Source organism: Vicugna pacos, chromosome 1, assembly GCF_048564905.1.
Source record: "Vicugna pacos chromosome 1, VicPac4, whole genome shotgun sequence".
Classification (NCBI taxonomy): domain Eukaryota; kingdom Metazoa; phylum Chordata; class Mammalia; order Artiodactyla; family Camelidae; genus Vicugna; species Vicugna pacos.
Window position 1 is genome coordinate 8,499,594 of NC_132987.1, and position 12,402 is coordinate 8,511,995.

Below are 12,402 nucleotides of genomic sequence, written 5' to 3' on the forward strand. Positions count from 1 at the left end.
ACCCTTATGGGGGGGTCTTCTCGATTCACTGGGCATACTCTGCTGTGTGCTCACAGGTAAATCAACTCTGCTGGGCAGTTAGAGCTCAGGCGCTGCAGACAAGATGCAAACGACACACACTGACATGGGGTTTACGTCTCACAAAGAGTTACCGGGGCCACGGCTTCCAATACCTTTCTGACTTTTCCTCTAAAACAGCCGCAGGGCTGTTTCACATGCAAAACCTGCAACGTGACCGGTGATTAGCGTCATCTTTCAAGGGGATTGGGGACCACGAAGGGGAACGGGTACCATCACACGGAAAGATGGAGCAAGCATGAATCAGTGTGCAGGGACGGAAGTAACAGACACGGTTAGACCAGGGAAGGAGCCCCCAAATAAAAGGATGAGAACAAGAACACAACAAAGATCATCGCTTAACCTGTTTTGTCAGAGCTGGTATTGATGGTATTGGTAGTGATGGAGGTGAAGGCAGTCTTTACGCTGTCCTTGGCAGTGACAGATTTCTGCTTATTTTTCATGGCTTCCAGTGCTTTGAGCTTCTTGGCATGTTTCGTGCCTTTGTAGTGGGCCGCAGCCTGGCTCTACAAAGGAGAACAAAATGAACCATGCAATCAGGCTCATTTCTAAACTGGCATTCTCTGTATTACTGCAAATACAGACTCCCTTTCAATAACAGGTACCATTCAAGCTACTTCTGGCCGTGGCCGAACAGTGGGTGGGGTTCTATTTTCGAATGATGCTGGGAAGTGATGGGAAATTCCAAAACCTTGGGATGGAAGGAAGAAATACTGCATTGCTTCTCTTAAGAGAGATGCAGGTGAACACTAACACGGCAATGACACTTTCTTTGTGGAGAGGGGGGCAAAAATAAGAATTTACAACTGTATTGCCTTTGTTCTGCTACAGAAGATGCTGGGCTCCTCAGGATGAACACGGGCCCTACAAAAGAGGAGCTCTCACCTTCTGGGCTCAGAAAACGTGTTTTCTCCTTTGTCAATGTGTCTTATTAACACAGGACTCAACAGGTGTCTACCAGGAGAAGGCTCCAGACAGAAGGGAAGTGGACACCCCAGAGACTGGCACTGAAGGGAGAGAGCACACACATAAATGCACTAAGTCCAAATGGAGTAGACGGAAGATGGGCAACTGTATGACTCTTTCCTTCTCCTTGCTTCCCACAGAGGGTAGTCTGAGAGGTTCAAGGGAGGGCCGTTCTTTCAACACGTGCGTCTACGTGGCCTGGTCCACTGCCAGGAGGAGCCAGTGTGTTGTGACTACTCAATGGGGCCAATGTGATTCTTTTGCTGGTACTTTCTGAGATTTTTTTTAATAAATCCTAATACACATTTTCCTAAGTTTACATTTTCTTAACACCATTTTTTTTTAGTACTGGAGAGACACATTAATTGAGATACAAAATCATCTTAGAGAAACATACAGTTACAAATGTTAATTAATGGGGGCAGAAAAATCCTTTGTGGCTTAGGGTGAGGTGGAAGTGGGCAGGGAGATTCTTAGATCAGAAGCTTTTGCAGCTCAAACCCTTTCCAAGTGTCACTCATAAAGAAGAAATCTCAGTGGAGGACTGAGTCTGGATATCCATCACATCCCATGACTTATTTAAACTCAATGTTCCATTTGGCCAGAAAAATAATCGTCACAGTGTCTTCTTCATCACAGCCACTGTGGTGGGCAGGGTGTTGAAGTAGAATCTTTTTTTATAAATAGATAAAGAAATAACCCACACTTTCATTTGCATCATTCTGACAAGTATCCTCAAAGGACTAGGTACCCTTATTGAAAGAACACTGGACAAGGAAATTATATATTAGAAACAGTTTGAACAGAGAGGACACTCATGCATCAGTTTTCCAACAACACATAACATCAAAAGACATAGTGTGAGTCAAAATGTGAAGTTAAGACCTCCGAGAGTTAATTGAGGAACCAGCGATAGATTGGATTGGTTTGATTCTACCTGGAGAATGCTATTTTGGTGGACGGAGTCGTGTCCTTTTTTTTTTCCTGTCTAGTTTTCTTTTTTAATAAATCAAATCCTTTGGATAGATCTTTTGAGGGCAAGATGCTATATTCAATTAAATCCACAATATCTTCTTTAGGAAGTGGATTATGCACTTTCCCTCAAAGCAAAGTTTCTCTCCTATTCCTGATACAGAAGTGAATGTTTTCTATATAATACGTATTAAAATACAAGGCTTCAATGAACAGTGCTAGCTCCACGTATACCATCAAAAGCACATTTTAATGTCTATTTTAAGGATCTTAACAAATCTATATTCTCAGCGGTCTTTCAAATCTTTCAAAGGTTTCAAAACCTTTGTTTTAATACACTATAGGACCAAGCAAATGGCACTATTTTGGATATTAAGAAACATTCCCAAAGAATCCTGCAGGTTAAGAGAGTACTGACATCCTCCCCCCCAACCCCGCCCTGACCACAAACACACAAAATACTCTCTGCACAGATACAACTAAGCCAATGCTTCCAACAAGCGAAATGGCTCAGGAAGTTGTGGGGAGAAGGGGGTGATAAATTACCAACAGTTGGTGGGCTTCCAGTTGAGACATCTCATATATTAAAAAGCAAAACAAACAAGACAAAATGCATAGTCATTTATTAACTGAATAATAGCCCCAAAGCACCCTGATAAAAATTATCTTCATTAAAAAAACATCTGCTATAAAAAAAGCAACCGAGCTTCCCACAAATTAAAAAAAAAAATTTGAGTGGTATGAAGGTCCAAAATGCTATGGAGAGACTGAGACACGTAGAGTTCTGGGGAAATGATGGAGTATATCGGGGTGATGATGGTGCTAGAAGTGATCAGTTTGCTTGTGATGGTGCAGGGTGTGTGTGTGTGTGTGTGTGTGTGTGTGTGTGTGTGTGTGTTGGGGGTGGAAGTGGACATACAACTCGGAAACCAAATGTAGACAGATAACCCATCTGGATACTTTAACTTTTCTTTGTCATGGACCTCTATTTAATGTTTGTAGAAATTATTGGACTGCTCTTGAATTATAAGTCTTCATTTTTCTATCTGTGTGTATTGACCCCATTAACTCGTGGTCCACCTTGATACAGGTGTGTTGCATGAAGGTGTGATCCTTGTAGAGAGCGAGAAAGCCCCGCCAGCGCTCCTTACCACTTTGTGAGTCTGGACAGATTGTTCAGCCACATCTAACCCCTTTCTGTGACTGTAGACAAAGCTGTAACCTACGAAGAAATTCTGCTGGGAGACTTTTAAAAATCAGCAGTTGGCCAGAAATGTCTCTTGGGCCCCCAGTGTTTTTCCTTTGGGCTGGGAGTACGCAGTGCACCATTTTCCCTCTGAGGGGTTAGCCAGTCCCTGAGCCAAGTCATCCCCGGGAACCCAGGAACCATCCAACAGAAGCAAACAACTGTTTTTCACAGGAATGATTTCAAGGTTTAACAACCATACTACTTCATGACAGCACCTTTCAGAATTTCGTATTTTAAAACTAAAACAGAATTAGGTGATCCCAGTACACAGAGAAGCGAGCAGAACAAGAAAAATTGGTTTAAACAAGTTACTTCTAGATAACAAGTGAAATATCTGGGTATTGTGTAATAAAACTCATGACTACCGACCTTGAACTAAGTACATGACACCATGAAATCTAACAAGTGTCATCCCAGAGGCAAGGGCTGACATTAAAGATATGCACACACATTCCTGCAGAAAAGAGTGACGCCACTTTAAATGCCATTGCCACATCCTAGTCATCTTTTCAATCTTCAAATTCTGCCTTCAGTATTTCAAAAAGTCTCCCAGTTTAAATGCAACTGAAGTTTCAAAGTAGATAAAAATAATCGTTAAGTGGCTAACATTTGGCAGAGGAGTTTCATCATTTTGAAACACACACACGTACACACACATTTATTTTACTTATCTAAGTAAGAAGCTTTGTTATAGATCACGGTTATTCTGTGAAACTCACTGCAAATTTAATATTCAGGTATCATTTTATTCCATTGGTGCCAATACTCTGTGCAGTTTTATTCTACATGCCTTTTGCATAAAGTGTCTTAATATGCTTTTCAAAAATGAGGAAATTTATGATAAGCATACATATTTGGTTACTCTAACTGATTTATTTATTTTATAGTTTGTATCTTTTTTATTGTACAGTCAGTTACAATGTGTCAGTTTCTGGTGTACAGCACAATGTCCCAGTCATGCAGATACATACATGTATTCATTTTCATATTCTTTTTCATTAAAGGTTATTATAAGATACTGAACATAGTTTGTTGTGCTATACAGAAGAAACTTGTTTTTTTTAATCTATTTTTATATTTAGTGGCTAACATTAACAAACTTCCAGACATAGTAAGCAATCTTAACGGTGACTGGGGAAATTGGGTGGGAAGGGATAAATTGGGGAGTATGAGATCTGCAAATGTTAGCCACCAATTAATTTTCATAAACACATGTGATTTCAAAAAGAACAAGGTGGTCTTTGTTTCTGACATCATTTAATTTTATCACATTAAAATTTTATTAAAATACACTAAACATTATCCTATTAAGATGTAACGGAAAAGTAAGGAGTGGTTATTAAAGGAGTCATCCTCCTCATTGGGGAGAGAAGAGATAATACTTGAACAGAAGAACACTTTTTTCTGTTTTTGAAAGAAAATTATCTTTCAAAATTTTAACTTAGTTGTTGTTTTGGAAATAACAAAACGAAATGATAAAACATGATCTAGTACCCTAAAGTCTAAAACACTGACTTTATAGATTTTTATTTTGAAAAGTATTGAAAATTATTCCTGGAAAAAAGTTTTAAAATTTGTGTTTACCTTTGTACAGTTGTTTCTCTGCTGCATACACTCACTCAAATCTAACATCGCACAGGTTTGGCCATATGGGTTACGAACAGTATGCATTCTAACTGGCCAGTGGCTTGTTAAATATTTTGAATATCGCTTTTGTATACACAAACAGAAGGTTTCTAAGGTTTCCAATTATTCTATCTTAATTTGTTTGTTAGCAACTCTCAGTTTCATTTAACACTCATGTAAAGCGTTAGCTGCCAAAGTGCAGAACCCAGACCAGCAGCAGCCGCAGCCGCAGCTGGGAGTGCAGGAACCTGTACCCAAAATATTGTAATAGCCTATAATGGAGTGTAACCTGAAAACAAAACACATCACTGTGCTGTACACCTGAAACTGACACACAATTGTACATCAACCGTCCTTCAATAAAGAAAAGCCTTAAGATGATATTCAGTGAACTTGAAAAAAAAAAGGTATGCAAATTCTCAACTTCTATCCCAGACCCACTGAATCAGAAACACTGAACTGCAGCTCAGCAGTCTGTGCTTTACAAGCCCCCCGGCTGCTTCTGAAGCATCGGAAGTTTCAGAATCGCTCACCTCAAATTAAATATTAGTGACTTTTCTCCAAAGATGGCCCCTTCTTGTAGAAGCAGCCAAAGGCTAGGTTTTCTAAAGTTAATGTAGTCACTTGAAGACTGAACCTATACGTATGTCTACATGTGAGCGATGTGTGCTACCCAAGAAGAACAATCAAAAGTTTCTCTCCTTAAAAGCAGTTATAAAAAGAAGTAAAAAGTAACTCAGGTAACATACATAACTGAGGGATTTCCATCCATGAGGGATGAATGCAAAATAGCGGATCAACCTTGGAAACCTTGTAACTCGAAAACCTCACATAACTGCTTTCCAAGACCTTTTTTACCTTTTCTCTCCAAGCTAATTATTGTCGCAGCATGGCCCTCTGACCCCATTATTTTTACCTCTTTGTTGAATGTTTTGCTATGATCCACTGTGTGGGGCCTGGGGGAATCGTCAGCTCTACAAAAACAATATAAGCAAAAGCAAAGCCCTGGGTCATAACTCTTAAAACCTCACCATCACAAGTATCTATTCACTATTTTATTTGCATTAACTGATTAAGTGTTAGCCACGGTTAAGTTCTTTCTTGATATCCTTACGGCTCTTTTATTGAGGGAGACTCCTAGGCCAACAGGGAAATAAAAACCACTCTAGTAAGTCAAGAGAGTGTCTTCTCTTTTACTCCACTTAACAAAATATTTGAAGAAAAAATTTAAAGGTAGACTATGTAGTTCATTGTTGTACATTGCCCTTTCTGCTGTGACGACATGTGCCTTCCAAATTCTCTTATGCAACAGGGAAAATGACATGCTGCAGATATTTTTATTCTTTAATTACATGTCTCATAAGGAATACTTAATAGTTTATTTTAACTTGTGATCGTGTAGCTAACATGTAGGTAGATGACTACGTTATGAATCAAAATGAAAATTCACTTGCATTAAGTCCCAAAGTGAAAAACATGATTCAATTAAGAATGTTCTCTCTGGAGTTCAGATGACTGATGCGTTACTTTAAATGTGTTCCTGTCTTCCATACTCTTCAGCACAAAAATAAACAGTAACTGCTACAGGAAGAGAAAAAGAGGACAAAAAGAGGTAATGCCACAAGAGTAGAGTCATTTTTATACACCAGCACTAGTCTCTGGGAAAAAAACATCTAAATAAACATAGAGAAAAAGAAGGCAGACGTCACAATTTCTCAGATACATTAGGTAACTTATTTTATATGCAAAGAAAATACCTTGTCACTAAGTACTTATGTGGTTGTGAAAAAATAATCCAGATGGACTCATTTATCTCTTCAAAGCTTCTCAACTCATTTACAGACTTCATGATTTTTAAATATTAAGTATTCAATGTTTTCAAGTATCAAATATGAAAATTAAAATAGTACATATTCGAGCAAGAGAAACTAATGTGTGAGGTTTTGCCTGGTTCCCATTGTGAAATCACCGTTCTTATATATGTATATCTGGAATACAAACGGATGCCTCACAGACCTCTAATGGCGGGATCCTGATGGGGGGACACTGGCTGACAGTGGGCTTTGGAAATTGGTACTCATGATCTAAAAGAGCCAAAAGGAACATTTGGTTCTGGTGAAGTTTGCTCAACCTTTTGGGGAGCGTTTTTTTGAAGTATTGTTGGTTTACAATGTTGTATTAATTTCTGGTGTACAGCATAGTGATTTAGATATAGATATAGATATAGATATAGATATAGATATTCCTTTTCATACATTTTCATTGCAGGCTATTACAAAGTATTGAATACAATTTCCTGTGCTATATAGTAGGACCTTGTTGTTTAATCTATTTTATATATAGTAATTAGTATCTAAAAATCCCAAACTTCCAATTTATCCCTCTTTCCCCCTCTTACCCTCCTGATAAGTTGGTTTTCTATTTTGTGAGTCTGTTTCTGTTTTGTAAATAACTTCATTTGTTTTATTTTTTTAAGATTCCACATATGAGTGACATCATATGGTATTTTTCTTTCTCTTTCTGTCTTACTTCACTTAGTATGACAATTTCCAGGTCCATTCATGTTGCTGCAAATGGCATTATTTTATTCTTTTTTATGGCTGAGTAGTATTCCATTGCCTAAATGTACCACAGCTGCTTTATCCAGTCATCTGTTGATGGACATTTAGGTTGTTTCCATGTCTTGGCTATTGTAAATAGTGCTGCTATGAACACTGGGGTGCATGTGTCTTTTTGATTAGAGTTTCCTCTGGATATATGACCAGGAGTGGGATTGCTGGATTATATGGTAAATTTATTTTTAGTTTTTAAAAGAATCTCCATACTGTTTTCCATAATTGCTGCACCAAACTGCATTTCCACCAACAGTATAGGAGGGCTCCCTTTTCTCCACAGCCTCTCCAGCATTTATTATTTGTGGACTTTTTAACGATGCTCATTCTGACTGGTGTGAGGTGATATTTTATTGTATTTTTGATTTGCATTTCTCTAGATGCAAATACAGCAAGTGATATTGAGCATTTTTTCATGTGCCTATTAGCCATCTGTATGTCTTTATTGCAAAAATGTTTGTTTAGGTCTTCTGCCTATTTTTGATTGGGTTTTTTTTGTTGTTGTTGTTATTGAATTGTATGAGCTGTTTGTATATTCTGGAAATTAAGCCCTTGTCAGTCATGTCATTTGCATATATTTTCTCCCATTCTCCATTAGTCACCTTTTTGTATTACTTAGTTTCCTTTGCTGCGCAAAAGCTTATGCTTAATTAAATTCCCTTTTTTTCTTTTTCCTTTTATTTCTATTGTCTTGACTGCACTAGGGGAACGTTGCTAATATTTATGTCAGAGAATGTTTTGCCTATGTTTTCTTTTAGGAGGTTTATAGTGTTTTATCTTATATTTAAGTCCTTTTGAATTTATTATTGTGTGTGATGTGAGGGAGTGTTCTAACTTCATTGATTTATATGTGGGTGTCCTACTTGCCCAACGCCACTTGCTGAAGAGACTGTCTTTCCTCCATTGTATATTCTTGCCTCCTTTGTCGGAGACTAATTGACTGTAGATGTGTGGCTTTATTTATGAGTTCTCTATTCTATTCCATTGATCCATATGTCTGTGTTTGTGCCAGTATCGCACTGTTTTGGTTACTGTAGCTCTGTAGTATTGTCTGAAGTCTGGGAGTGTTATTTATCCAGTTTTGTTCTTTTTCTTCAGTATTTGTCTGGCAATTCTGGGTCTTCTGTGATTCCATATAAATTTTGGGATTGTTTGTTCTAGTTCTGTAAAAAATGTCCTGGGTGGTTTGATAGGGATCACATTAAATCTGTAGATCGCCTTGGGCGGTATGGCCATTTTAACAACATTGATTCTTCCAATTCAAAAGCATGGGATATTTTTCCATTTCTTTAAATCACCTTTAATTTCCTAAATCAATGTTGTATAGTTCTCTGCGCGTAAACCTTTCACCTCCTCGGTCAGGTTTATCCCTAAGTATTCTATTTTTTTATGTGGTGGGATTTTTTACTTTCTTTTTCTGATATTTCATTGTTAGTATAAAGAAATGTAACAGATTTCTGTATGTTAATCTTGTATCCTACTACCTTGCTGAATACATTTATCAGCTCTAGTAAGTTTTGTGTAGAGTCTTTAGGGTTTTCTCTATATAGTATCATGTTATCTGCATAGAGTGACGATTTTACCTCTTCTGTTTCAATATGGGTCCCTTTTATTTCTTTTTCTTGTCTGATGGCTAGGACTTCCAAAACTCTATTGAAGTAGTCAGAGTGGGCATCCTTGTCTTGTTCCAGATTTTAGTGGGACAGCTTTCAACTTTTCAGCATTGAGTATTATGTTGACTGTATGTTTGTCATAAATAGCTTTTATTATGTTGAGATATGTTCCCTCTATACCCACTTTGGCAAGAGTTTTCTTTTTTTTTTTATCATAAATGGATGTTGAATTTTACCAAATGCTTTTCCTGCATCTATGGAGATGATCATGTGATTTTTGTCCTGTCTCTGATTGATGTGGTGTATCACATTGATTGATTTGCATATGTTGAACTATCCTTGTGTCCCTGGGATGAATCCAACTTGATCATAGTGTATAATCTTTTTTTTTTTTAAATGTATTGTTGGATTCAGTTTGGTAATATTTTGTTGAGAATTTTTGCATCTGGGGAGCATTTTGTAAACCAGAGGCTTCAAATGAGTTTTAACTTTAGTGATAAAATCACAAAAATGTGTTGTTTGGAACTGGGAGAAATCAGAAAAACCACCACACCCAACTACTCAACTAGTGCACAGCATCCTTTCACAATGTCCACAGTTGAACACGTCTTTCCACGTGTGACTGTCACGTACCATCTGAATGTGCAGGGAGAACTAGAAATGTGGACACTAATCACGTCTGAAGGTCAAGCTGTCAAAGGTGTTGGTCTCAGAAGCAGAGAAAAATTTCTTTATTTCCTGGTGTGAACTGCACACTTACTCTAAATAATTTCCAACCTCCTTCTCCAAATAATCTACCTACTCAGCCACCCCAGTCTAGCAAACATAACTGCCCGCAGTGTAGACCAAAGAGGGATAACCCTCCCTTTCATTCCCTTAAGGAAAATACCACAAGAGGGAATCATTTTCAAAGCCTCTTCCCCCTGCCTGGAGCACTTCCACTCGCCTGGCTGATACACGGTCATCACATGTCACCTCCTCCACGTGGACCTGGGTACCCCTCACTGCCTCTCTTACGTCACTGCCCTCACAAGGGTTAAGTGTCTGTTTCTTCTGATAGAAAATTCCTCAGCAGAGAGAGAAAGACTTGATGATCCTCATCGTCCTGTCCCTAGGACCTAGTACAGATCTTTAAATAGGTGCCTACTAAATGCACATGGCATTAATTTCACATTTTGATTTTAAAATGGAAACATACATCTGGTGTCTCGATGGATTTTGTATGTGAACAGGGTTTGGCTTAATTCTCTGCCATTCTCTGGCACTTCGCCTTATCTGCTGAACACACTTCAGGGAATTTTTATAGCACTTAGTGCTGGAAAAGCATCTGGCACAAACACAAACTATTATTTTTTCTCCGAGAGAAGCTTATCACCAACTGCAAATTGTGCTATTTATGGGAGCTCTCTTTGCATGGCGGGTAGCAAGGAATGATCTGGAGATTGTTTTACTTTTTAAAAATTTGTATGAATAACTGATGAGTTTTTTTTTTTAATCTGGGAAATGCAATGAATGATTCCAGTGGTGATTTTGCATTTTAAGATTTTTCTAAAAGACCAGATTCTCTTAAATACACATATAGAAATTTTCAGGGCTTAGAGAATGCTATTTCTCTATTAACACTATTATTAAATGTTCCTGTTGGAATATCTCATGGTCTGAAACAATATAGAGAAATTAACCGTGACTTCATTAACCCATTTTCCTCCCTACAAATCCAGGTAATGATCTATACCCTGTATTTGGTGAAAAAGATCACTTTCCACTAGGGAACAATAATTATATTCTCTACTTCTCTATAAATTAAGGAAGGCTTTCCTTCACTAGTTTTGTACTATTTCTAACCTCTAATTCATACATCTGAGAATTATCCCCATTGTTCCTTTAATGAATTTGTTTCAAAGATCCCCTCTAAAATTTGCAACTGTTAATGAGATTCATCGAGTCCACAAAATAATGGAATATATTTGAGCAGATGTTTTGTTAGCTTTCTGAAGCACTTTGGGTACACTGGGAAGAGATGCAGATTGGGACCATAAACAGCCTTAGGACCCTCGGCTCTGACAGGCAGAGAGCACACTGTATCCTGGGAACAACCTTTCCCTGCTCAGTCACAAAGGACTTACTGAACGGTGGTCAGATGCTACCTCAGTTATGAGGAAAGAGTGGAGAACGAGTTAGACTGATAAATGAAACTACATTTATCAGTCTTCTCTATCAAAGGCCAAAGGAAAAAGAGTAGGAAAAAATGCAAAACCTTTTTGCCAGTCCTATTGCAAAGAGGTTAAGCTCTATGTTACATAAAGAATGTCCAGCAAATTTGGAAGAACACCAACTGTTGGGAAAATTGGCAAAGCCTTCGCCCAACTCAATGGAAGAAATTATGTCAAAGTATCTCAGGCTTCTTGGGAGAGAATAGGGGCTTAATAATGAGAAGAAATGCTAATTTTTGTCAAAATGAAGAAACACTCATGTTCATTTGTATACAGCAGTTTGGTGCCTGAGTTAAAACTCTGGAAATGGATGCAAACTGTGAATAAGTTGTACTTTTGTGGAAATTGTGATTCTAGGGGGAAAAGGGGAAAGAAAATGCTTTTAAATGAGAGAAGCACAACCAACCTGAACCCGGCTGGGAACACGCCTTTGACCAAAGAAGACTGAGGTGAGACATTTTATGGGTAAAATCTGGGGAAATCCACCCAGCTTCTCAAACAGTTTCTTCCTAGACTTAAGAATATATTCAGTGGGCAGGAAAAAGTATTTGTTGTTATTGTTGTTTTTGACTTCCGTTTAACCAAATTTGCAGAAAGAAATGGCTTTGACCTTGGATTAACTTTGGAAGAAGAGGGAGCCGGAAAGAGGCAGTGGCAAGAACTCCAGAAGACTGACTTCTTTGGACAAGCATAAATGCCTGATTCTCTTATGCCAAAATTTCTTCCCATTGCATACATAAATATTGTGTTTATGGTTCCAGATTGACCATGGTATAGACCACGGTATAGAAAGAGAGTTCTAACCCCAAGGGTTTACTGAGTTTACAGAAAGCGTCTCCAAACAGGTGCGGGGAGCACAGTTATCTCCCAGACCATTCAGTCGTTCTTCGGAGCACTTGGCCAGAGGGTTTTTCCCAGGGTGATGCTTGGAGGAAGAAAGAGTTCAGTGTGTCATAAATGCATGGAGGAGACCCCGCTGTTCCTTTTCCCCGTGGATGTTTGTGTGACGCATTTATGGAGTGCTCTGTCGGATCGTCTGCTGATGGCTGTATATGAACACTCTCACTGATGCC

At 38.3% G+C, this 12,402-nt stretch overlaps 1 protein-coding gene across 3 annotated transcripts in view; it reads right to left on the reverse strand.

Moving 5' to 3' along the window:
* ZNF385D (zinc finger protein 385D) overlaps nucleotides 1-12,402 on the reverse strand; it is a 786,854-nt gene that overhangs the window by 77,945 nt on the left and 696,507 nt on the right. For all 3 annotated transcript variants that reach the window (XM_072948880.1, XM_072948876.1, XM_072948891.1), the window contains one exon: nucleotides 422-584. In XM_072948880.1, the coding sequence (XP_072804981.1) occupies nucleotides 422-584 (163 nt within the window). The remainder of the gene's footprint in view (nucleotides 1-421; nucleotides 585-12,402) is intronic.